The 27,699-nt window shown below is 42.4% G+C and overlaps 1 protein-coding gene across 1 annotated transcript in view; it reads right to left on the bottom strand.

The window, feature by feature from the left end:
* LOC149459567 (uncharacterized) overlaps nt 1–27,699 on the bottom strand; it is a 172,752-nt gene that overhangs the window by 130,499 nt on the left and 14,554 nt on the right. The window contains exon 2 of the mRNA XM_089680930.1: nt 17,400–17,668. Within this exon, the coding sequence (XP_089537056.1) occupies nt 17,400–17,668 (269 nt within the window). The remainder of the gene's footprint in view (nt 1–17,399; nt 17,669–27,699) is intronic.

The following is a 27,699-nucleotide window of genomic DNA, read 5'->3' on the forward strand; positions in this document are numbered from 1 at the left end:
CTCTTTCTTTACTTCTAGTCAACGTTTCATAACCTATTCTAGGTTTTTTATTCCTCCATATATATTTTATTATCATTTTCCTCAGTTCTTTAAAGTATGCCTCTGGGAGTTTGATTGGGATCATTTGAAATCTGTATAATACTTTGGGGACAATTACCATCTTTATCAAGTTTATACGACCTATCCACGATGGATTTCCATTTCCTACTCTCCTCAGCTCCTCCTTAATCTCATTTAATAATGTTATATAATTTGCTTTATATAGATTCTTAATTGAGGCTGATAGTTTTATTCCTAGATATTTTAGTTCTTTATCTCTCCAAAGGAAGGGGAATTCCTCTTGTAATTTTTCTTTTTCGCTGTTTTTGAGGTTTATGTTTAAGATTTCAGTCTTTGTCGGGTTAATTTTCAGATTCGACAGGTCTCCGTACTCCCTCAATGCTTTCATTAAATTTGGAAGTGCTGTTCTAGGGTTTCCAACATAAAACATCAAATCGTCCGCATATGCCACTACCTTATGTTCTCCATCTCCTATCTTTATTCCTTTTATGTCTATATTCTTCCTAATCATGGACAGTAAGGGCTCCAGTGATAACACATATAACAGTGGAGACAGTGGACATCCCTGTCTTGTGCCATTTGACATCTTAAAATACTCTGATCTTCCTCCATTTACCATTATGGTGGCAGTAGGCCCTCTATACAACTCTCCAATCCAGCCTCTCATTCTATCTCCTATTCCTAACGCTTCCAGAGTGTCCATCATAAAACCCCAACTTACTCTGTCGAATGCCTTCTCAGCATCTATCGACATCAGTATCATTGGAGTTTTCCCTTTTTTACCCTCTTGTATAAGCAACAATGATCTCAAAGCATTATCTCTGCCCTCTCTTCCTTAGACAAACCCCACCTGGTCTCTATGTATCCACTCTGGCATCAGCTTTTTCAGTCTATTTGCCAAAACCTTTGCATATATTTTAGTGTCAACATTCAGCAGTGCTATTGGCCGATAACTTGCACATTGCGAGGGGTCTTTATCTTCCTTCTGTACTATATTAGCCTGTAAAGATTCTCCCCTTATCTCCATCCCATTCCCCAAAGCATTCATATAAATCTTCATTTTAGGTATTAAAAGCTAATTATATTTTTTATAGTATTTAGCCGTATATCCATCCGGACCCGGACTTTTCCCTCCCGCCATGCTTTTTAACGCTATTTTTATTTCCTCTGAAGTTATTTCTGCCTCTAAAGAGTTCAGTTGTGTTTCTCTTAATTTCGGTAGGCCTGCGTCCTCTAGATATGTCTTTCTTTTCTCCCTATTTACTATTTCCGTTTTCTTAAACGTATCCTGAGGTATGATATTATACAGCTCATTATAATACTCTTTAAATATTCTAGCAATATCCTTGGTTGAGTGTACAAATTCCCCCTTGGGATTTTTTATTTTCTCAATATAATTTCTATTTTTCTTCTTTCTTAAAGTTCTCATTAAATACTTTCCCGGCCTATCTCCCCATCTATACCTTTCACATGTTATTTTATTAAAGACTCTTCTTTTTTCCTCCTCCATTACATTCTCTAATTCTTCTTTCTTTTTTATTATCAGCTGCATTATCTCCTTAGATCTTTCCCTTTTATGCACCTGTTCATGATCATATATTTTATTTAATAATCTATTTATCTTTTCTCTCCTTTCTTTTTTCTTTTTTGCCCCCATTGCAATGAGTAGACCTCTAATGTAAGCTTTATGTGCTTCCCACACCATTGCAACTGACACATCCTCTGTTTCATTCTCTTCAAAAAACCATTCAATTTCCCTCTCTATTCTTTGACCAATCTCTTCATCCATGAGAAGTGCCTCATTCAACCGCCACACATATCCTTCTCTCTCTTCTCTACCCCATCTTAACTTCATTGCAACTGGGGCATGATCCGACAGAGTGCTTCCTTCAATTTTTACTTCTACCACCAACTCTATCAATCGGTGTTCTACTAATATGTAATCTAGTCTAGAATAAGTCTCATGTACATGCGAAAAGAAAGTATAATCTCTCTCCTTCATGTTCCTGATTCTCCAGATGTCCACTAATTGACACTCATGCAACAGTTTCTTTAACATTCTCAAGGGCTTGCTTTCCTCCCTCCTCACACAGGAAGTAGTATCCATCCGTGGGTCCATACAGATGTTAAAGTCCCCCGCTATTATCATACATCCCCTTTTAAAATCCATCAATCTCTTCAACACTTCTCTCATAAACCTCTCCGGCTTTTTATTTGGGCTGTATATGTTTGCTATTGTACACTCTATTCCCTGTAATTTACCTCTCAAAAATAAAAACCTTCCCTCCAGATCCGTTAATCTCTCCTCCACCTCAAACCTTACGTTCTTTGCAAAGCCTATAGCAACTCCCTTTGCTCTTTTAGTTGGTGAGTCCGCATAAAACCATGTTGGAAAATATCTAGTCCTCAATCTAACCTTCGACTCCATCTCTAAGTGTGTTTCCTGCAAAAATACCACTGAGGATTTTCTATGTTGGAGTTCTTTAAATAGCCTAAATCTCTTTCCTGGACAGCTTAACCCTTTTACATTGTAGGTTATATATTGGATTTCTTCCATCTTACTCTTTTCCTGCTAACTCCTTCTTCCTCCTTCCCTTCCTCTTTCTTATTCCTATTGAGTGTTTTTATCCCACTACACTTTTCTCTCCCCTTAACACGCCCCCCCTCTCTCAGTACTCCCCTCAATCCCTTTCCTCCCCCACCCCTCCCACCCCCGCCCCCACCACCTCTCCCCTCCCTCCTCCCCCCTCTTTTTAGGCCTTCGCTTTGCCTCAACATCATTTGTGGAGATAACATCCACCTTTGACTTAATCCTTAGGGCTACGCTCCTCCCATGGACAGCCTCCCCTCCCTCCGAATCCCCCCATTGACCCTCTTTCTACTTATACTTCTAAAGAAAGAAAGGGAAGAAGTTAAGCTGGAGTAGCGGGGGGGGGGGGGGGAAAGGCGCTGGATTGGGAGCAAGGAGGTTCAGAAAGAGAGAGAGAAAAAGAAAAAAAAAAACCCTCTTCTCTCACTTCTCCTCTCCCTCCCCACCCTACCTCCCCCCCTCCAACCGCCTCCACTCCTCCCCTCTTTTTAATCTATTTCCCCCAGATTCTTCTTCCCAACCATTAATTTCAATTCTCTGCATTTCAAATCTATCGCAAAAGTTTCTCAAGTCCTCTGGGAACCTCAAATAGGCTGTTATTCCGTTTTTCCATCCTATTAAGCACTCCGGTACTCCCCATCTATATTGCACCTTCTGTTTTTTCATCAGCTCCAGCAAAGGCCTCAGAGCTCTCTTCCTCCGGAGAGTCTCCGATGACAAGTCCGCATAAATTTGGATATCCATTTCTCCATATTTTATTACTGGTTTTCCCTTAGTTTTCCTCCAAATTCTTTCCCTTTGCTGCAGTTCATAAAATTTAACAAGTATGTCTCTTGACCTTTCCATCTCATACAGTTGTGACCAAAATTATTCAACCCCCAATGCTGTAAAGGGGTTTAGGGACTATAGTGTACATTTGGAATTGTATTCAGAATCAAATCCTACAAGGACGTTGTAACTACCCAAATGCAACTAAAATGACATCAATTGTTTATGTAATACAGTAGTAAATGGTTCTTATGTGGTTTCTTCATTGCCACAATTATTCAACCCCTTAAAGACTACCACTCTGAAGAACAGAGGTTCATACAGGTGCTTTCCATCAGGTATTGAAAACACCTGTGGATGTCACCGAGCAGCAATCAAGCATAATAAGCACCAATTAGGCAGCTTTAAAATGACTGTGATACTCAGCTCCTTCTAGACATTTACTGGTGTGGTTACAAACATGGTGAAGGCAAGAGAATGGTCCAGGAAGACAAGAGAAGAGGTGATTTCTCTTCACAGGAAGGGCAATGGCTATAAGAAGATTGCAAAGATGTTAAACATACCAAGAGACACCTTAGGAAGCATCATTCGCAAATTCAAGGCAAAGGGCACTGTTGAAACGCTACCTGGTCGTGGCAGAAAGAAGATGCTGACTTCGACTGCTGTGCGCTACCTGAAGCGTAGAGTGGAGAGAAGTCCCCGTGTGACTGCTGAGGAACTGAGAAAAGATTTGTCAGATGTGGGTACAGAAGTTTCAGCCCAGACAATAAGACGCACACTGCGTAATGAAGGCCTCCGTGCCAGAACTCCCAGGCGTACCCCCTTGCTGTCTCCAAAGAATAAGAAGAGTCGACTGCAGTATGCCAAAAGCCATGTGGACAAACCACAAAAGTTGTGGGATAGTGTTCTGTGGACTGATGAAACAAAATTAGAACTGTTTGGGCCCATGGATCAACGCTATGTTTGGAGGAGGAAGAACAAGGCCTATGATGAAAAGAACACCTTGCCTACTGTGAAGCATGGTGGAGGGTCAATCATGCTTTGGGGCTGTTTTGCTTCTGCAGGTACAGGGAAGCTTCAGCGTGTGCAAGGTACCATGAATTCTCTTCAGTACCAGGAGATATTGGATGGAAACGTGATGCAGTCCGTCACACACCTGAGGCTTGGGAGACGTTGGACCTTTCAACAGGACAATGATCCCAAGCATACCTCCAAGTCCACTAGAGCATGGTTGCAGAGGAAAGGCTGGAACATTTTGGAGTGGCCATCGCAGTCACCAGACTTAAATCCGATTGAGAACCTCTGGTGGGACTTAAAGAAAGCAGTTGCAGTGCGCAAGCCTAAGAATGTGACTGAACTGGAGGCCTTTGCCCATGAAGAATGGGCGAAGATACCCGTAGATCGCTGCAAGACACTTGTGTCAAGCTATGCTTCACGTTTAAAAGCTGTTATAACTGTAAAAGGATGCTGTACTAAGTACTAAGATTGAATGTCACTTGGGGGTTGAATAAAACTGATAATGCTGTGAGCACAGAAAAGACATTTGTGGTTATTTCATTATAACTGTTATGTTATATTTGTCTGACCTACAAGTGCCTCTTTAATGTAAATGTAAGCAAGATGACTGAATGATCAAAAGCAATGTCAAACTGGCCAAAACACTCAATTTCAGTGGGGGTTGAATAATTTTGGTCACAACTGTAGTCCCCCGGGAGTCTCCCGACTCTAGAGATTCCTTCTATATCAGTCCTTTCCATATCAGAGTTTCCCGTTATAAAGTTCAAAATTTTGTAAACCTCCTCTTCCAATATTTCTACTTTTAGACTTTCTGGTATCCCTCTTATCCTTATATTTCTCCTTCTTTCTCTATTCTCTTGGATTTCCGCCTTGTACTGCAATTTTTCCTGAACTTTTTCTATATTAATTATCTTCTTCTCTAATTCGGAAATAATCTGGGTCTGATTTTTAACTTTCTGCTCCGTTTCTTCCACTCTTAGCAACAACTGCCCCAGGTCATTCCGAATTTTTACCATTTCTTGCTTTATTGTTCTCCAGATCTTTGAACATTTCTGTCATTTCTTTTTTATTTGGGATTTGGAGCTCTTTTCCTGTCTCTGATATTTGTTGATTACTGATATCCAAGTCCATTAATTGTTTAGGGCTATTTTGCATACTTAGATCTAATTCTCCTTTGTCATTTCTACTCTGGGGCCTTTCCGGGGTCACGTTTCCCTGGGATGTGTACTTTTTAATTGTACCCGTTTGGGTCCCTTTTGGCCCGGTTCCTTTTGCACTTTTATTTTTCATTTCTTCTGTATCTTTTCTATTTCTCTAGAGATTTGTGTTAAGAAGAAGCCGTTTATATGATTTGCAAGTCCCAGCCCTGTCCATTCACTTTTCTTTCCTACATACGTTCTTCTCTTTATTTATATTCTCTTCTCTGGGGGTCCCCCCTTTTCTCTCACGCTAATTCCCCGCTAACTCAATACAGATTTTATGTGTGAAGCCACAGCCAGACTCACTCACCCTCCTTGCACATTTCTTCTCGTGAGACGTCTCCAGGCTCCCTCCTCCAGTTTCTTTCAGCAGGTTAGCTCCTCTCCACCTCCTCTCAGGGGGATCCTCCAGGACTTTCTTCCACTCTCTCCTGCCTTGGACCAGGCTGTTCTTCCCTGCCAGCACCACGACAGGGGTCCGGGATAGCTGGCCGTTTCAGCAGATCAGTGTCTCTCCTCCTCCCTGTCAGCTGCTGGCCGGCCGGCCGGCTTCCTCACCTCCCAGGGATGCACTGTGGCAGGTCAGGTGTCCTGGCTGCGCCTCCTCGTCTCCCTGCAACCAGGCTCACTGTTCCAGCCTCTCACCGCTGCTTTCCAGCTCCCAGGCTCTCCTTCCCGCGGGCCGTCGCTCCTCAAAGGGGGCCCACCAGGCCGAGGTGAGTCTCAGCCTTCTGGGGCTCTATGCATCTAGGGGGGATTTGGGGCCAAGGGGGGGGGAATCGGACAGAGGAGCCTCGTGCAAGAGCTCCTACTACGAACTCCCCGCCGCCGCCATTATCAGGCTCCGCCCCATCTAATAATCTATTTGTATTGGTATGACACAAAAATGTGGAGAAATAAAAAGCCAAATCTGACACATTCTACACAAAACTCCAAAAATGCACTGGACAAAATTATTGCCACCTTTTGAAAATTGTAAGAAATAATTGCATTCCACGTTTGTGCTGCTCCTGTAATTTGTAGTTAAACTCCCCCGTATCAATGACCAGGTGCTGACAATATAGAAATCACACCAGCTAACAGTTACAATGGTGAAAAATGGACTCCACCTTTCTGTTGTGTGTCTCTGTGTGCCACATGGAACATGGAGAAGAGAAAGAGCAGCAAAGAATTGTCTGAGGATTGGAGAACAAAAAATTGTGGAAAAACATGGACAACCTTAAGGTTACAAGTCCATCTCCAGAGATCTCAATGTTTCTGTGTCCACTGTGCGCAACACTGTGAAGACATTTACAGCCCATGGCACTGTAGCTAATCTTCCTGGATGTGGACAAGAGAGAAAAACTGATCAAAGATGGCAATGAAGGATCAACCTCGATCAACTTCCAGACAAATTCAAGCTGACCTTCAGGCACCAGGTACACCTGTGTCAGCTAGCACTATACATCCCATCTGAATGAAAAGGGACGCTATGGTAGGAGACCCAGGAGGACCCCACTGCTGACACAGAAACATCAAAAAGCCAGATTGGAGTTGGACAGACGAAACAAAATGACAGCTTTTGGTTAACCACTTGCCTACCAGGCACTTATACCCCCTTATTTACCAGGCCAATTTTCAGCTTTCAGCGCTGCCGCATTTTTATTGACAATTGCGCGGTCATGCAACATTGTACCCATATGAAATTTTGATCATTTTTTTCTCACAAATAGAGCTTTCTTTTGGTGGTATTTAATCACCACTGGGCGCTTTACTTTTTGCGCTATAAATAAAAAAATTGCAAAAAATGTGAAAAAAAAAAAGTTTCTTTGTTTCTATTATAAAATTTTTCAAACAGGTATTTTTTCTCCTTCACTGATGTGCGTTGATGAGGCAGCACTGATGGGCACTGATAGGCGGCACTGATGGGCACTGATAGGCAGCACTAAAGGGCACTGATAGGCAGTACTAATGAGGTGGCACGGATAGGCGGCACTGATAGGCAGCACTAATGAGGTGTCACGGATAGGCAGCACTAATATGCAGCACTGATATGCGGCACTGATAGGTGACACTGATGATGGGTACTGATAGACGGCACTGACTGGCATCACTGCTGGGCACTGACTGGCGGCACTGACTGGCACAACCGCTGGGCACTGACTGGCAGCACAGCTGGGCTGCACTGGTGGGTAGCACTGGTGGGTGGGCACAGGTGGGTGGCACTGGTGGGCACAGGTGGTGGCACTGCTGGGCACAGGTAGGTGGCACTTCTGGGCACAGGTAGGTGACACTGCAGAGTGGCACAGGTGGGTGCACTGCTGGGCACAGGTGGGTGCACTGCTGGGCACAGGTGGGTGATCTGCTGGGCACAGGTGTGCGGAGCTAGTGGGCGCACTGCTGGGCACAGGTGGGCGGAACTTGCGGGTGGCACTGCTGGGCACCGATCATCAGGGCACTGATCATCAGTGCCCTGATGATCGGTGCCGATCCCCGCTCTGACAACTGCCGGTTCTCGGTAGTACTTTCCTCATGATCTGACAGCGTGAGGAAAGTGCAGCCGAGAACCGGCACTTGCATTTCCCTCTGATCAGCGTGTCATTGGACACCGCTGATCACGTGGTAAAAGGCCGCTGTGATTGGCCTTTTACCACATCACGTGATCAGCTGTGTCCGTAGGACACAGCGATCACGGAGATCGCCGGGTGCGCGCCCCCTGGGGCGCGCAGGAGAGCGCGTTCTGGGAGGACGTCATATGACGTTCACTCAGAACTGGCCGGCCGCAGTGCAGCCGTCATTCGGCTATCTGCGGTTGGCAGCTAGTTAAAGCCCGTCATCCTACTGTATTCAGAAAAAGCAATGAGGCCTTTAACCCCTCGCCTACTGGGCACTTATACCCCCTTCCTGCCCAGGCCAGTTTTCTACTTTCAGCGCTCTCACACTTTGACAATTGAGCGGTCATGTAACACTGTACCCATGTGAAATTTTTAGCATTTGTTTTACATAAATTCTTTTGGTGGTATTTGATCACCACTGGGTGTTTTATTTCTTGCACTATAAACAAAATTTGAAAAAAAAAAAAAAAAAAAATACCTAGGTCTGTGTGTATTGTCTCATACTGAGGTGATGGTAAACCAGGGCGACTGCCCATCTGTCTAATTTGTATGTGTAATAAAGCATAATTTTTGGAAATTTTTCCAAGTATCACATTCTGTTCATAATGTAGCCGCTTTTTCTGTGAATTCCTTTTCACAAACCCCCCCTTTTTCTGCATTAGGAAAGTATGTGAGGCCCTAGCTTAATGACTTCTCCCAGAGCTAATTGGAGCCAGGAGTGAGCCAACCTTGACTCCAATCAGTGTGATGATATTGGATGTGTTGCTGACAGCTGTCCTGCCCTTAAAAAACACACACCTGTTTTGGGTTTACTGGTTTCAAGAAGCACTGTCTGATGTGAACCATGCCTCGCAGAAAAGAGCTCTCAGAAGACCTACGATCAAGAATTGTTGACTTGCATGAAGCTGGAAAGGGTTACAAAAGTATCTCCAAAAGCCTTGATGTTCATGTGTCCACGGTAAGACAGACTGTCTACAAATGGAGAAAGTTTAGCACTGTTGCTAGGCGTGGTCGTCCTGTAAAAATGACTGCAAGAGCCCAGCGCAGAATGCTGCATGAGGTAAAGAAGAATCCCAGAGTGTCAGCTAAAGACCTACAGAAATCTCTGGCACATGCTAACATTTTTGTTGACACGTCTACAATAAGGAAAACATTAAACAAGAATGGAGTACATGGGAGGACACCACGGAGGAAGCCATTGCTGTCCAAAAAGAATATTGCAGCACGTTTGAAGTTTGCAAAAGAGCACCTGGATGTTCCACAGCACTACTGGCAAAATATACTGTGGACAGATGAAACCAAGATTGAGTTGTTTGGGAAGAACACACAACACTATGTGTGGAGAAAAAAAGGCACAGCACACCAACATCAAAACCTCATCCCCACTGTGAAACATGGCGGAGGGAGCATCATGGTTTGGGGCTGCTTTGCTGCCTCAGGGCCTGGACGGATTGTTGTCATTGATGGGAAAATGAATTCCAGAGTTTATCAAGACATTTTGCAGGAAAACGTACGACCATCTGTCCGCCAACTGAAGCTCCGCAGAGGATGGGTGATGCAACAGGACAATGACCCAAAGCATACAAGTAATTCAACAAAACAATGGCTGCAACAGCACAGAATACGCCTTCCGGAGTGGCCCAGTCAGAGTCCTGACCTCAACCCGATTGAAATGCTGTGGCATGACCTAAGAGAGCGATTCACACCAGACATCCCAAGAATATTGCTACACTGAAACAGTTTTGTGAAGAGGAGTGGTCCAAAATGACTCCAGATCGTTGTGCAGGTCTGATCTGCAACTACAGGAAACATTTGGTTGAGGTTATTGCTGCCAAAGGAGGGTCAACCAGTTATTAAGTCCAAAGGTTCACATACTTTTTCCTCCCTGCACTGTGAATGTTTACATGTTATGTGCAATTAAACCATGGCAACATCTAATGTTTGTGTAGTATTATGTTCAGCAGACTGTGTTCTTCTATTGTTGTGACTTAGATGACGTTCAGAGCACATTTTATGCCCAATTCATGTAAAACTCCACGTAATCCCAAGGGGTTCACATACTTTTTCTTGCAACTGTAAACAAAAGTATAAACAAGAAATATTGGATCTCCCCTACTCCAAGCTCAGGAAATAGAGACAGTGTAATCCACAAGGTAACAACTGCAAAATAAAAGGCCAATTCCATCGCTGCACAATATCTGTGCTCACAGGCCTTTGTAGAACAACCGGTAGTCTCTCTCTGTGATACCAGCAGCATACCCCCCAGTCAGCTTTTAGGAGAGCCAAGGCCACACATGCAATCCACTCCATGAAGGACGAAGAGCGCATGCGCTCCCAGAGTATAAATACCAGCTCCCAGAATGCAATGCAGCTCTCCTCCCCCTGTAATTGGCTAGAGCTGTATCCATATTCATGCTGTTCATCTGCCTAGCTCCCACCTACAGGGGTTGGACAAAAAAAAAAAAATGGAAACAATACATGATTTGCAGGTGTGAGTGACAGCATGTTTTGCAGTGAAAGTGGAAGTGATGTAACTGTCTTTTGCTTCCGCTGTGTGATGAGACACCTAGCTAACAGGTGGGAATCCTCACTTTCCTCATTCATTGCTTGTGCTGCTAGTAATACGGAGTCATGTCAGAGCTTACTGAGCTTCAAAGAGGGAAAATTGTTGGTGCCGCTTAACTGGTCCCTCTGTGACTGATGTCACCAATTTATTCAGTGTCCAGTGTCAAAGGTTATGGCGGTGTATATAGGTTACAGTATATCGTCTGATAAGCATAAGCCCCTTCATCATGGTCAACCAACCGAACTGACTGTGCTCCCATTGGATGACTTCTTGTGTATTTCTATACTGTGCACCTATTGGATGACTTCTCGTGTATTTCTATACTGTGCACCCATTGGATGATTCTCGTGTATTTCTAAGCTGTGCTCCCATTGGATGACTTCTCGTGTATTTCTATAATGTGCACCCATTGGATGACTTCTCGTGTATTTCTATACTGTGCACCCATTGGATGACTTCTCATTTAATTCTATACTGTGCACCCATTGGATGACTTCTTGTTTATTTCTATACTGTGCACCCATTGGATGACTTCTCATTTAATTCTATACTGTGCACCCATTGGATGACTGCTCATTTATTTCTATGCTGTGCTCCCATTGGATAATTAACCATTCATGCCAGTTCCAGTGACAACTATAAAATGTTGGATTTCCTTTCAGTTTCTGTCCTGCCTTTCTGAATTGAAAGTGATCTTAGTCTGAAAACAGAAAATGAATGCAGTCATCACATCTAAGGATTGGTGATCTTCAATATATGACATTTTAGTTCTTGGGTGTAAATACACTTTAAGATCACTTGGGGGAACAAAAGAAAAATCACGAGAGCTACATACACATTGGAAGATTTCATTATCATACAATCAGACTTTCCTTTTCATTCTCAAATTGTGCAGCTGGATTATGTATGGGGGGGTCATGCCTGCTCTGCACGGAGGACAATTATCTGCAAAGCAGGTTTAAACAATCTTTTATGTTTGTATAGTGGATGTATAGTCAGAAGGTTTTAAGTTCTAGTAGAGTAGAGAAGTGTTAAACACCCCATTGGGTTAATGTTTGCTATCTGTGCCCTGCTATGGGGATTTCCCTTCACTTCTTGTCTTAAAGCAGAACTCTGGTGAAAATGTGTATATTCCCATGTAGAGGGGCTGTGCCAGCACTGTATGGGTTAAGTGCTTGTTTTGTCTAGGGGCTCAGGGATAAACTATACTTATCCTGTATCCAGTCCAGCAGTGGACTGTTCCTTCCATCCACACGTCCGAAGTTGGTCTATGGGCCTGATGACGTCAGGAACAGCCCATTCACAAGACTGCTAGCGGGGGGGGATGGGGGGTCTGCAGCAGCAGGGACCAGTCTTGTGCTTGGAGGATCGGCGGAATAGGTAAGTACGTCCTTACTTTCAGAGTCCCTACACAAACACAAGCATTTAACCCATGCAGTGCCGGCACAGCCCCACCACATGGGAAAATAAATTGGAATAAATGGCTCTCCAAAACGCTCAGAGGGGGAAAAAAAAAAAAAAAATATTACTCTATGGAGATGGTTCACATCTCCACTCCAAGTCGCCTGGAGCTCCAAAACGTTTTGGAGCTACTTTTGTATCTTAAATTGGGCAGATTTGCACATTACTGCATCCGAGTATGACGTAAGATACCGCATAACATTTTTTTAAAAAAAAGTTTGAATGCACTAAAAATGCTGCTAAAATACCGCATGAGTTATTTTATCAAGTCATGCGGTATTTTAGTAGTAAAAGCCATGTGTTAATGTTTCAGCTGTCAGCGGGGTTCCCAACTGACAGCTGAATGTAAATGAAAGAATTGCTGACAATTAAAAAATAAGTAAAAAAAAACTGGCATGGGCCCACCCCCCCTCCATCCATACCAAGCCCTTGGGTCTGGTATGGATTTTGAGGGGAACCCCCATGCCAAAAAAAAAAAAAAATAATGGAGTACCCCCCCCCCCAAAATCCATACCAGACCCTTATCTGAGCATGCAGCCCGGCAGGTCAGGAAAGGGGGGGCGGGAGACAAGTGAGCCATACCAGGCCACATGCCCTCAACATGGGGGGGGTGCTTTGGGGTGAGAGGGGCTCACCCCCCCCATCCCCAAAGCACCTTGTCCCCATCTTGATGGGAATAAGGGCCTCCTCCCCTTGTGACCTATAGTGGGTACACCATCCACTACAGATGTATGCTTTAGATATATTCATTTTCATCAGCTATGATTACTATAGTATCATCAGTATAGCTGCCATTACTCTGAATCCTTACACATTAGGTTGCTCACTTCACATTTATTGTGTCACCCTTAGGCGCTTGCGTATGACCGCATTCCCATGCGCTTGTGTCTATGGGTCATTCATTGGTGACCCATTTTTTCATTCAGTTTCCATATGTGTGTGTGGGTTTATGTATGTATGTATAAACATGTTTTTTACTAAAAAGCAGTTGCTCATGTGGACGTGTTACACACACATGTGCGCACGCATCTTGTCCAGTGAGCTCTCTTCAAGCACTGCTTTCTCATCCTGCAAGTGCTTGTTACATAACGCCTTTGACATTTGTATATAATTCTTCTATATAACACATATATACATCTTTTATACATTTTTTATATAATTATTAATTTTAATTTTTTTTTTTTTTCCTATATATTTATATTTCTTATGCTTCCATGTCTATGCATACACACGTATACCATACACTATACCAATTTTACCAGATATTATACTATATTGTAACAATACTTATTTAATTTTATTTTATTTAAACTTTGTGAACCATATTAAGAAGTTTTTTGTAACGTTTTATATCAACATTTATGTTTTACTAGTGATTTATCTCCTTTGTTCTTGTATATAGTATTGCATATGCATATCCATCCATGGTGCACTACATTGCCACACATGCCTACGTCTCATCATATGACTACACTAGAATGATAGCACACACCCTGTAGGCTGCATCTCTATGAATTAATAAGTGTCTCTGCTGGGTTTCAGATCTACTCTCTATATTAAATCCATGTCCCATGGTTGTCTATGGCAAGCAGATCACTAGGCAGCTTCGTAGCGTTGCTCGTCCATCCATCCATTTATTTAAAGGCGAGCAGTGCAGTGCATCACCAGGGAAGGATTTTTATTATTTTTTATATATGTGTAACTTTCCATTTATTTATTTTTCACTGTGCACACTTCTTATGGTTCATATGATTTTATGATTGTCACTAGTTTCAATGGTTTTATTTATACACGTATATATATATATATTTTTTTTTTTTATAGACCTTTCATGTTTACTTACACTATGTTGATTGCCCCTGTGACTCCTCCACCTGCATAGGGGAGTGTCCAGGACGGCCCATGTGACCTTTGGTTTAACTAGTAGTGAGTATATAAAAGAGGGAGCAGACATTTGGTCAGTTGGCTCTGAGGAAGAGGAAATTCCTCGAAACGCGTCAGCTTTTGGATGTCTACACTCCCTATTGCGGACTGTTACTCAGTGCGGTGTTGATCCAGCTGTTCTTTTATGATGTGCCTTGACTATATTGTCGTTTGTGAGTACAACACCTACTTTATTTTTTATTAAACATTTTTTATGGTAATGCACTAGGCCTGTGCGCCCTCTCTTTGTTCTTTCCCCATTTAGTATATTTGGATTTCCCCGGTCCATTTGAGAGCAGCAAGGTGTGCATGTTCCAGGACATTTTTAATGTGGTTGTAGCATCGAGTCCATCCCCAAGTGCAGGAGCATTTGTGTTTGCTGGTTCTTCCTCCTCCCCACAACCCTGGGTGTAGTTGTGGGGGTCTGTGGGGGGCTTATCAGAATCTGGAAGCCCCCTTTAACAAGGGGGCCCCCAGATCCCGCCCCCCCCATGTGAATGAGTATGGGGTACATGGTACTGCTACCCATTCACAAAGAAAAACTGTAGTGTGAAAAAAGACAGTCTTTGACAAGTCCTTTACTAAAAGAAGAAAAATAAAAGAATGTCCCACAAAGTAGTTCCAACATCAATCACAATGCCCACCACCCAAAAAAAGAAAAAAAAAGGCTCCGCTCCTGATGCTGGCTCCCGGCGGTCTAACTCTTACGCTGGCTTGACAGTTCTTAAATATATAAATGTATAGAAAGTGCAGCGCTAAAATAAATGCATAAAACTAATGTGAAAGTAAAGTGCAAATATCAATCTGAAAAATAAAACTGCTCAACGGAACAGTCAGGTACAGCATATAAATTATATATATAAAAATAAAATGTTATATTAATAAATGTTGATATTAGTTCAAGAAGTCATTCCATCAATGTGGAACAATAAAGTGCAGCATCAAGGTGATAATATATACTGTAAAGTCCATTAACCCCCCTGGAGGTATTCCCGAGTGTAGCTCGGGGTAAAGTTTCAGTATCACAAGCGGTGACCCCCCCGAGATGGAAATAAAATCTAACTTTTGTTGACATATTATAAGAATGTCTAATCTGTAATTTGATGCCTTTTGGAGATTTTTCCATCTTTCTTTGGCTTCTTTATGCACATTAATACAAATTTTTAGCTGGGGTGGCCAAACGTTCGATCCCCACTGTAGGTACGGCAATCACGGTGAAATACTGAGAAGTGATCCAAACGGGAATCCACCACCCCTGTCAGATGTACGCTCATCAGACATCTTGTGGTAAACAGCATGTAAGCACATCTCATCTGGACAACAGGTAACGGCAATGAAGCCTTTGTAGGGGATGCTCAGCCAATGGCACAAAACGCAGATGGACCCTTTCCTATGAGGAATAGCTCACCACAGGAGACAAAACTTGTATATAGTGTAGTATTTTATTGTACCATGAATAAAAGACAATCCACGTAGAAATACAATAAAATTGAATATAAATCATGTACCAAGATGGCCGCTGTTCTGACCTTCAGCAGTGGTGGCGTGATGTCAGCAAGTGGCTCCACCAGACGTGTTTCGTGCACATGCACGTCTTCAGGTGTACCCCTGAAGACATGCATGCACACAAAATGCATCACATCGCAGTAAAAGGGAAAAAAAAAAAATCTTCATCACCACCCACAAATAGTACAGTGTCACTATGGTGACACTGTACTCCTAGGGTGACAGTATGTTAAAAAAAATATATATATATATATATATATAAAAAATAAAATAAAAATGTAAAAAAAAAAAAAAATTAGAAAAATAATTTTTGGTTATAAACTAATTTGGGTTATTTTTTTTTACTAAAAAGATAACTAAATACATTTTGGCCAAGATTTATGAAGAAAGATTATTTATTTGCAAAATTTTATAAGAAAAACACTTTTCTAAATTTTTGGACTTTCATTTACATAGAAAGAAAAAATAAATTCAGTGGTGAATAAATACCACCAAAAAAAGTTTTATCTGTCTCAAAAAAATGCTAAAACATTCATTTGGGTACAGTGTTGCATGACCTCACAAGTGTCATTCAAAGTGTGATAGCGCTGAAAGCTGAAAATTGGCCTGGACAGGAAGGGGGGGAAAGTGTCCGGACTGGAAGTGGTTAACGGACTTCATATATTTTCACCTTTATGCTGCACTTTATTGTTCCACATTGATCGAATGACTTCTTGAACAAATTTCAACATGTTATACGTATATTTTTATATGTTGTACTTGACTGTTCCATTGAGCGGTTTTATTTTTCAGATTGATATTTGCACTTTACTTTCACATTAGTATTATTCACTTATTTTAGCTGCACTTTCTATACATTTATCTATAAGGAGCTGTTACCTATACCTTTGTGCTAGCTGCTTATATAGTTCCAGCACTCACCTACGCTTTATATTTAGTTCTTAAATAAGTTAGGGGTGGGGCAACCTGGTGACATCACCTATGTGACCCCCACCCCCACGTGAAATCATCGACTGGGGCATGCTGGGTCAATGATGTCCCACAGGGGCCAAGTCACATACGTGATGGCCCCTCCCTTTACATATTTAAAAACTGTCAAGCCAGCAGAGCAGTCAGACGGCCGGGAGCCAGCGTAGAAAGTGGAGCCTTTTTTTGGGTAGCGGTGGAAGTGGGCATCATGATTGACATTGGATCTACTTAAAAAAAAATGCCAAAGCTCAAAAAATGGCTAAAAACGATGTATATAAATGCACAAAAATGCCGGAAAAATCACAGTAAAATATGCGCAAAAAAAAAACGCTGAAAAGCGCTACGCTCAGATGTGAATGGAACCTTAGATTGTAAGCTCCAAGGAGCAGGGCCCTCCTAACCCTCTTGTATTGAACTGTATTGTCTCCCTTTATATTGTAAAGTGCTGAGCAGACTGTTGGCGCCATAAATCCTGTATAATAATAACATATAAATCCTGTATAATAATAATAATAATAATAAAAATCCTGTATAATAATAATAATAAATCACAATGAAGTTTTCCTCACACATACATCTCATACAATCCGGGATCTCTGATGTGAAAGGAGACTCTGCATATCACAATATTTATACATCAGCTATCATATGATCCTACAATGGGCTCTGATCTGTGGAGCCGTTCAGAGTGGATCCAGAATCCAGGAGATCCCTTTCTCATCTGGGACTCCGTATGACTCGCTTACCACGTTTACTTCTGTAGTAATCCAGGAAATCCTTCATATCAGACAGATCCGGCAGAGGGGTCCCTGCAGAGTATGGGTGATAGAGAACAATGACTCTATCAAGGAAACGTTCCCAGATTTCTTCTGTGAGATTACATCTGTAGAACACAGACCCAGACTGAAAGGATGAAGTTTCTGATAGAAGCGGTATTATCTGTGTCACATCGGTGTCGGGGTCCTGTATGAAGACAATCAGCCTCTTTCTGCTCTCCTCCCCACTCGTCATATCACTGAAACAACACAGAGGAGGAGAAGTGAGAAGATCGATGTGATTTGTTATATACAGTATACATATAAAAGTGATATAAAGAAATGCTGTATACAGATCCTGGGTGACATTCAGGACGGACCTCTCTCTGTAACCGTCATGATGTCTATTTATGGGACTGGGGACCGCCAGTCCTGAATGTGCCATAGGGGCGCTCATGGGCCACTGCCTAGGGCAGCAGGTTAGAGGGGTAAGTCCAGGACATGACATGTGATGTGTTCTCTTATTACTTTGCTTCCCTCTTCTGTTCTCTGGACATTTGTGGATAAATTCAGCAAGATAATCACTCATGGAAGGCAGTAGAGGGGATATTAGGATGAGTCACAAGACTCATTACAGTTCAAGTAACATGAAAAAGTGTCTCTGCAAATACAGTGGGGATCGAAAGTTTGGGCACCCCAGCTAAAAATTTGTATTAATGTGCATAAAGAAGCCAAGGAAAGATGGAAAAATCTCCAAAAGGCATCAAATTACAGATTAGACATTCTTATAATATGTCAACAAAAGTTAGATTTTATCTCCATCATTTACACTTTCAAAATAATAGAAAACAAAAAAATGGCGTCTGCAAAGGTTTGGGCACCCTGCAGAGTTAATATCTTGTACTGCCCCCTTTGGCAAGTATCACAGCTTGTAAACGCTTTTTGTAGCCAGCCAAGAGTCTTTCAATTCTTGTTTGAGGTATCTTTGCCCATTCTTCCTTACAAATGTCTTCCAGTTCTTTGAGATTTCTGGGCTGTCTGTCACGCACTGCTCTTTTAAGGTCTATCCAGAGATTTTCAATGATGTTGAGGTCAGGAGATTGTGAAGGCCATGGCAAAACCTCCAGTTTACGCCTCTTGATGTAATCCCCCGGGATTTCGAGGTGTGTTTAGGATCATTATCCATTTGTAGAAGCCATCCTATCTTTAACTTCAGCTTTTTCACAGATGGCATCAAGTTACCATCCAAAATTTGCTGAAATTTTATTGAATCCATTTTTCCTTCTACTTGTGAGATGTTCCCTGTGCCACTGGCTGCAACACAACCCCAAAGCATGATTGATCCAACCCCATGCTTAACAGTTGGACAGAGGTTCTTTTCATTAAATTCTGTGCCCCTTCTTCTCCAAATGTACCTTTGCTCATTCCGGCCAAAAAGTTCAATTTTAACCTCATCGGTCCACAGAACTTGTTTCCAAAATGCATCAGGATTGTCTATATGTTCATTTGCAAAGTTCAAACGATGATTTTTGTGGTGAGGACGTAGAAGAGGTTTTCTTCTGATGACTCTTCCATGAAGACCATATTTGTACAAGTATCTCTTTATAGTGGAATAGTGACCACAACTCCAGAGTCTGCCAGATCTTTCTGGAGGGATCGTGCAGTCAAACGTGGGTTTTGAATTGTTTTTCTCACAATCCTGCGAGCTGTTCTGTCTGATATTTTTCTTGGTTTTCCAGATCTTGCTTTAACTTCCACTGTTCCTGATGACTGCCATTTCTTAATTACATTCCGAACAGAGGATATTGACATCTGAAAACGCTTTGCTATCTTCTTATAGCCTTCTCCAGCTTTGTGAGCGTCAACTATTTTCAGTTTCAGTTTTCTAGACAACTGCTTAGAAGAACCCATGGTGCTGATTGTTGGGGCAAGGTCAGATGAGTCTGGGCATTTAAAACCTTTGAGGTTGACATCACCTGGTCTTCCCAGACGATGATTGAGAACAATCCATGACACTGGCAGGTCTCAGCTTTGCAAAGGGGGCAGTGCATGCTATAAATTCTGCAGGGTGCCCAAACTTTTGCAGACGCCATTTTTTTGTTTTCTGTTATTTTGAAAGTGTAAATGATGGAAATAAAATCTAACTTTTGTTGACATATTATAAGAATGTCTAATCTGTAATTTGATGCCTTTTGGAGATTTTTCCATCTTTCCTTGGCTTCTTTATGCACATTAATACAAATTTTTAGCTGGGGTGCCCAAACTTTCCATCCCCACTGTATATATGATCCCAGGCTTCCTCCAACACTTCATTCTGATGGTACTATGCCAAAATAATCACATGACAGTTGTCAGTAAATGTTTTGCTCATGGTCAGTGGAAGATATTTGTTGGTGTTGGTGGTCTTCTCTGTGATATCTCATCCCTCCGCTGTACAACAATCGGTCTAACACAGGCTGCTTACTGACAACCATTGTACTGAATGATCTCCCGATACATCCAATACAATTCAAATATCCCACTTCGGGTGCCTCGTGTCCGCTCCGTGGAATGGAGGAGTGTCCCGGACACACAGATTGAGTGCAGTTGCTGGCACTGGCATGCAAGTCGATACATTTTGTAAGTGTGAATTTAATTGTAAGAGTCATTTTTAATAAACAGTATTATTGCTGGGCAGCACAGTGGCTAACTGGTTAGCACTTCCACCTGGCAGTAGTAGGGTCGTTGGTTCAAACCCCAGCCACGGCACCTCCTGCCTGGAGTTTGCATGTGTGGGTTTCCTCTGGGCTCTCTGGTTTCCCCCCTAAATTCCAAAGACATGCTGGTAGGTTAATTGTCTCCTGTCTAAATTGGCCCTAGTATGTGTATGTATGAATGTGAGTTAGGGACCTAAGATTGTACGCTCCTTGAGGGTTAGGGACTGATGTGAATGTACAATATATATGTAAAGCGCGGCGTAAATTGACAATGCTATATAAGTACCTGAAATAAATAATTGCTATGGGAGATTGCTCTCTGGTTCCTTCTATATATTGTTCTGGTGGTATGGAGGAGTGGATAAGAGACCCAGCACTGGTGGAGTACATACACCTGGAGGGGAGCAGTGGTTAAAGCGCTAGTGACCCACTTTTCAATAAGGAGTCCTGGAACTCCGGAGAGTGGGGTCCACAGAGAGGGGGAGCACGAGAGTCACAGCAAATGGAAGGAAAATGTCACTTTATGTTTGGAGCACTTATTATGAAGGACTGCACTGCTTGAAGCACTTGTAAAGGACTGTACTATGTAAAGCACTTTGTATAAGGATTGCACTACTGAAAGCACTTGATGAAAATCACGCATTGTGTTGTAGGATTGTACAATGTGTTTATATAGTCATATGAAGGTATGTTTTGATATTTTACATTAACACAAATGACGGGACAGTGTGTAATATTGTTTACATGCAGGGAAGAGGGAGGTGTTGTGTAGTACCAAAGTGGTACCTTAATAGTAAGGTACAAGGGGACACTATGCACATTCACATGTATGTATTATTTTGTACATCTTAGGCAACAAGAGGGAGGTGTATTGTAGTGCTACAACAAATTGTAAGATATTGGTTGACATATAGGCCCCTGTTTCAGGAAGATAAAAGGCGATGTAATAGCAGCTGTTCTCATGTGCACCTGAGTGTTTTCCATCAGCACGGTATATAGCATTGGAACTCTGCTCAATACCTCCATAGGTGTCCCTCTCTACACCCCACTCAAACTCCACTATGGGCTTTATTGATACCTCCCCTCTCTTTTTTCGGCTGTGCTTCCACAAGCACTGCCTCTGAAATATTACCGGGGGCCCCCTGGACTTTCTATCCACCTGTCTGCTTCCTTGTTTCAGGTTCCTGGATTTCCTGACCTCCAGGACTTTCCTGACGCTTTAGGGTTACCAACCCCTTCCCTGTTACTCTTGGTAACTGAGTAGTCAGCGATTAACACCACATTTATCACCAGCAGCAACATTCCACAATGGAATACACACCTCATTATTGTCAATGTCATTAGGACCTCTTCCCCCATGTTTGCTAGGACAGGGTCTTAGATGGGACCATACACAGGCAAGCAGTTATTCCCCACGGGACCTTCTCAAAGTTTCATGCTTCCTGTTGTCCAACTCTTCACAAGCAACTGCCCTACCAACTAACATTTTCCAACACAACTACTTTCAGGTTGGTGACCCCAACCTCTTTAGCCTCTCCTGTGTCTTCTGTTACTTTAACTAATACCTTTGACCTGTCCAACAATGCTCCAGAGTGCCCCCCATACACAACACAACCTAGCAATGTATTGAGAGACAATTTTCAACATTACCCACAAACAATGCATCAAACAATTCCAATATTGGCCGTCTTTATTCAGTAAATCCAATATTCTGAAGTGCAAGAGGAGGCCCAGTACCATAAGGATCACAGTAAATGGTGCATTACCCAGGAGAGTTACCACTGCTGCTGTTACCATCAGATAGATGAATCCAGATGCTCCATAGAAAAAACAGCGCTGTGGTGGCAGTAATATAAAAACCCCACTAGGGGAGTACCTTTATTGGAATAAGCAATGGAACATAAAACACTGGAGCCTGTGGCTTGGGGGAAGTGCCTGGGTCGGGGCGCTCGGGGATGATGTGCAGTGGTGATGAATGGAGTTGAGCCTGTCAGATGCATGAACCACATGATTGCGGCATCCCGGGATGATGTCACCACAATAGCCAGGAGACAGAGGGGAAGCCCAGCGTACTGCCGCAAGCAGGGGAGGTGTGGCTGGATACCAAGACAACATGTTTCACACACATGTGCTTTCTCAAGTTCTGGAAAGGGATAGCTAATCGGCCATTTTATGGGAGACCAACCAGCCGAGGGCCGGCCTTAAAGAGGGACGGGATTGAGTGGCAGGGAAAGAGCAGATGGCTCGTCCCACCTGTGGGTCATGTAACAATTAAAAGCAATTAAGACAGGGAAAAGAACTTTTAAAACATACTCAAAACTGACAATGGACATGTTGGTGATGATGAAAGCTTTTTAACATGATCACAAAGTGACCTGAATTGTTGTGACCAGGGGCGGACTGACAACTCATGGGGCCCCTGTGTCCTCACCAACCCTCAAACAACACCCAAAAAAACCTATAAAATGTACTATGAGCATCTCATGGGGCCCCCTACTGACCCTGGGCCCTCGGGCAGTGCCCGAGTTTCCAAATGGTCAGTCTGCCCCTGGTTGTGACATGATTGTACAGAGAATTATAATCCCAGCATGGAGCTCTGGGGAGTGTATTCATTTCATTAGGTGGTGGATTCTCACGGCATTATTTGGTATTATTTGGTCACATTACACAGACGTTCACTAGAAGAATTATTGAAGATTTATTGATTCATTATTAATTTTCATGAACACTATGATTTATATGGACATTTTCGTTGGACATTAATTGATTTGTGTAATCACAGAGTTAATAGTCACATTTTTTTGGCTTTGTTTGTTTTGTATGGTATTATTTGTATTGTTTTATTTTTGCACCAGTCTGCTGAGTTGACATTTTCAGAGATATATTCTGCTTGAGGAGTGCTGTCTTAAGTGATTTATTGCTCTATTTGTACCTTGTTTTTCAAGGGTGAGAATGCTGCTCTTCCTAATATATCGTTTTCATAATCTTCATACAATTCTTCCGAGTATTGTTCCCTGCGGCGCTGTCCATATTTCTAAATATCCCTCTGCTGGAGGCTCTAAGGGATGGTTTGCTTTCCTCTTTAGCTTGATTTAATGCTGCCAGATGCTGTTTGCACCAGTCCACAGCAGATTCAAACATTGGCGGACTCTCTGGCCTCTTTAGGGCCTGCTCAAGTAAGATCCCCTCTATACATAGCAGTCTTTTCTATTTTCTCAGCAAAGATTGCATTGTTTTTGCATTTTGAAAACCCCTTCCATGCAGTCAGGCACAGAATGAATGTTCACGCAGTTCCTTGCAGGTACACCACCTGCTTTACACTGGAGCGGTTGGAGCTAAAACTCAGTTAAGAATAACCAACTGGTGACTACTACTTATTTTAAAAACGTAGATCGGAATGGTTACATCTCTTTAGATAGTTGCCATTACCCCCAGTGGCTTCTCAATATCCCTAAGGGACAATTTGTCCGCCTGCGAAGGAATTGCACTACTGTAGATGACTACAAAGTGCAAGTCCAGAAATTAGGGGAAAGGTTTGAACAAAAAGGCTATAACAAAGACTTCATCTCGAGAAAGATAGAGGAGGTAGAAAATATGGATAGATCTCAACTGCTCAAAGACAATGAAAGAGTTAAACATCTAGATGACCTGGTACCTATTGTTTTGGACTATAATATAAATCATAAAAAGATTGAGAAGATCTTTTTGAAACACTGGCCGATTTTGCAATCTGATCCAGCCCTGATGAAGGTTATACCTGCCATACCAAAATTTATATATAGAAAGGCTCCAAATATTAGAACTTGTCTAGTAAAAAATGTGATTGACCCACCCAGGACTAACTTAAGAACCACTATTATTGATTTGAAAGGCTTCTACCCCTGCAAAACCTGTTATGCGTGCAAGGAGACAAAGGGATTAAATGTAAGAAGGAGACAATTTCAGGCCACAACAACAGGAATAACATACACCATTAAAGATTTCATATCCTGCCAGACGGCAGGTGTAGTATATGGGCTCCAATGTGAGTGTGGACTCCAATATATCAGAAGAACTAAGAGGCCTATGTGGAAAAGGATACGGGAGCATGTACAGAACATCAAAAAGGGTCACACTAAACACAGTGTCTCTAGACATTTCGCTAGTCACCATAATAGTGACCCCACAAAACTGATATTCTGGGGAATAGAGAAATTTAATAATCACTGGAGGGGAAGCAATAAGGTTAAAGCTATCAGCCAGGCAGAATCCAAATGGATCTTCCTGATGAGGTCTCAACATCCGAGGGGTTTGAATGTAGAATTTGATCTTAACTGCTTCATTAGCAATTTTTAGCAATGATCAGTTCAACCCCCGTTTTTGTGATGTTTTTGAAGTTTACATGATCATGAAATTTCACCCATGTAATGTTTCAGCTTAATCACCAATTCATGTATGTAATATCAACGCTTTATATATGTCCTTAGGATACTGTATATGAATTCCCATGATGACGGTGTACTGTACATTAGGTTTTTTTCGGGTCTCTTTTTCTTCTTTTTTGTAACATGTAGGTACAGGTTTTTTTATATATATATTTTTTTATATATATTTTATATATATATTTTTTATATAACTATAGTGGGTTACCCCCCTGACAAGGGGACTCACATCTTTATATATACATATATTTTTATCATGAGGGACTGTGGTAGGCTCTTTGTCATCACAGATCTAATGAGATGCTGATTTATATTAGTTTTATTTATTTTTTATTTTTAACATATTTTAGTGAATGCAGGCTTCTAGTCTTACATAAGGTCCATATTAGCCGTAATTTATGAGTATATATCCAGAGATGAGGATTAACATATATATACAGACGTGATAGCCACTATTGGCATATACCAAATGACCTCGGTCCTCGGTTTTGCAGCCGCAATAGTACGATGGCTGAAGGTGTCTTGTGAACTCCAATAAAATGGCGGCTAAGTTCCGCCCATCGGAAGTATTGATTGGCCAATACATTAGATAAATAGGGCTCCACCCAGGATAGGCGTATATCCTGATGAAGTCACGTGGTTGAAGTGACGTAACGCGTAGATACGGCAGTGGGAGGAGCTTACACGAACGTTCTGACGTCATATCCGGCGCGGGCGCCATCTTGGTGCTCTCAGTTCCTGAATGCAGTACACCCTTTGAGTGGTGTGAAGGCTCGTTTTTTTACGATTGAATGTGTGAGTAGTTTTGTGATTTTATCACTCATATAATAAAGCGGTTTTACACTATATAAGTTCTCTCTCCTTATTGATGACCCTGTGGGAGGGGTACCTTCGATACCACCAACGCTCTGGTATAGGAGATTAGAGGAGGAGAGTCCCACCATTACTTCTCGAGGGACCCATCATCTGAAGGATCTACCCAAGACCCACCATATATCAAAAGGCTCATTGGTCCCTAGGGGCCTGGGCAGGAAGGTGAGGGGGCACCTCACCTATTTGAGGATTGGCACTTACAGTTTCACCTGCATGGAATTTTATGCACATGGACACTATTTACTGAAATATGCATATAGTCACTATAGTGCATGATTAAGTTGTTTGAGAATATGTCACCACCAGCCCATTTATTTATATAAGAGGTACGGCTGTGTGGGTCACTTTCAATTATATATGTCATCTGATATAATATATTTTACCTCGGTTTGAGCGCTGCACTATTTTCCTATTATTTCTCAAAACTCCAGGACTGCTGCCCAATGCATTCTTCAGCAATTTTGATGTTTGGTCATTCTTTAAAGCGATACTAAAAGTTCAGTATTTTTTTTTTAATAACAAACTATATTTATTTGCTCTGAGCAGTAGTTTTGCACAGAGCAGCCCAGATCCTCCTCTTCTCAGGACCCCCGCCATTGCTCCTGGCTCCTCCTTCCTGTCGGGCACCCGAGCATGCAAGCTCCCACTCTGCTATGGCTCAGCCCCACCCCTTCTGTCTTCTCAGTGGTTCGATTCGCTGGATATGATTGACAGCAGTGGGAGCCAATGGCTCTTGCTGCTGTCTCAGTCAATGAGGAGGCAGAGACCTGGGACAGCTGAAGTTCTTGTGGACATTACTGGATTTCTATGGGGCTCAGGTAATTATTAGGCAGGGTGGGGGCACTGCTGCACACAGAAGGTTTTTTACCTTCATGCATAGAATGCATGAAGGTAAAAAACCTTGAGCCTTTAAAACCCCTTTAACTCAAATGTAGTGCTCAGCAGTGAGTCCAGTCCACACCAGATATGCCTTTAAAGACTTGTTGGCCCATTTTTATTAAACACAACAAAAAAAGTTCACAGCCGTCAGTATCCCTCACAGGGGTTTTCACCATCAACAGAACATACAATAGCAGTCAGCCTCCTGGGTCTCTATAGCAGCACCACTGTATTGGAAGGTCAAGCCTCACTGCCGCTCACTATCGCAATTTGGATGGCACCAATACTGTATGTGATGGACTGGGTGGCTGATGCCTCTTACATCCAGCCCTCATTGCACTAGCCATCATTTATGCTGATTTGCCTACTAATTTGTATTTGTCTGGTTATCAGCTCTACTGGGTAATAATACATTGAGATTACAGCTGCAGCTAGTTTGGTTTCTGATTTTGGTGTAGCACAGTTTCCTCTTGGATGCATGGCAGGGAGGCACACAGCTGCCCCTCAATCTGTTCACCAAATATCCAGGCAGATCATGTCTTTTTGAAATGCATTCCTCAGGAAAACTTGGATAGGCTGTAGGGTGAGCCTTGCGATACTCCAGGACTAGTGCGACTTTATGGTTGTAAACCCTCCATATACCCAGTGAAGTGACTGGCCTCGGGTGATACACAGAGAAATCCTCCTGAAACGCTTCCCCCTAGACGGCTGCTGGATTTTTTGGACCCCCTAGTTCTGCACTGCCAGGCAACACACATTTTTCCAACTTTCTCAAGTAGTCAGTAACCAGTCCATGGGGTTGATTTGTTATTTAATTGAGAGAAAACAACTTGGATGGGGATAAGGGAATATGGGATGCCCAACGTGACTTGGAAAAACAATTTGAGGACAAACTTCCTTCTCTATGTACACAAAAATGCAAAACCTGGACTGTTCACCCTCCGGAATAGCCGCAGTCTCCAAAGAATCAATAGCAAAGGTTCTTCTTCTAGGAGCTCTATGTCCCCCTGGTGGAACTCACAAAGTCCCAATGCTATGCAGAAAATACCAGCCCACCTGGCTGCCTTGTAAAGTTTCCCAGAGCAAGGGATTAGGTTAGCTGTAGCATTGTGACAATGAAAGCATTCTGGGTATTACATCTGGCTAACTTCTCCCTTGTAGGCCCCGGGGGATGTAGAGGTCCTTGTAGCTGGCCAGCTAAGACCGGTCCTAGGTTGCTAATATGGTTCACATATATGTGTATACCAAACCTGCCAATAACCTCAGTACAGTATATATGTGCATATGTTAAAGCCAAAAGCAGAATCATTGCTGTAATTTATGTCTTTGATTGTTATATGACATTTATATATTCATTGTGTTAGCAGAAGCAGAAAAGGAAACTATGCCTTTAAGAGTTAGTATAAGGTGAGCCAATCACAG

The sequence above is a fragment of the Staurois parvus genome, unplaced genomic scaffold, assembly GCF_062004578.1.
Source record: "Staurois parvus isolate SC_StPar_1 unplaced genomic scaffold, SC_StPar_1.0 ptg000254l, whole genome shotgun sequence".
In the NCBI taxonomy this organism is placed as follows: domain Eukaryota; kingdom Metazoa; phylum Chordata; class Amphibia; order Anura; family Ranidae; genus Staurois; species Staurois parvus.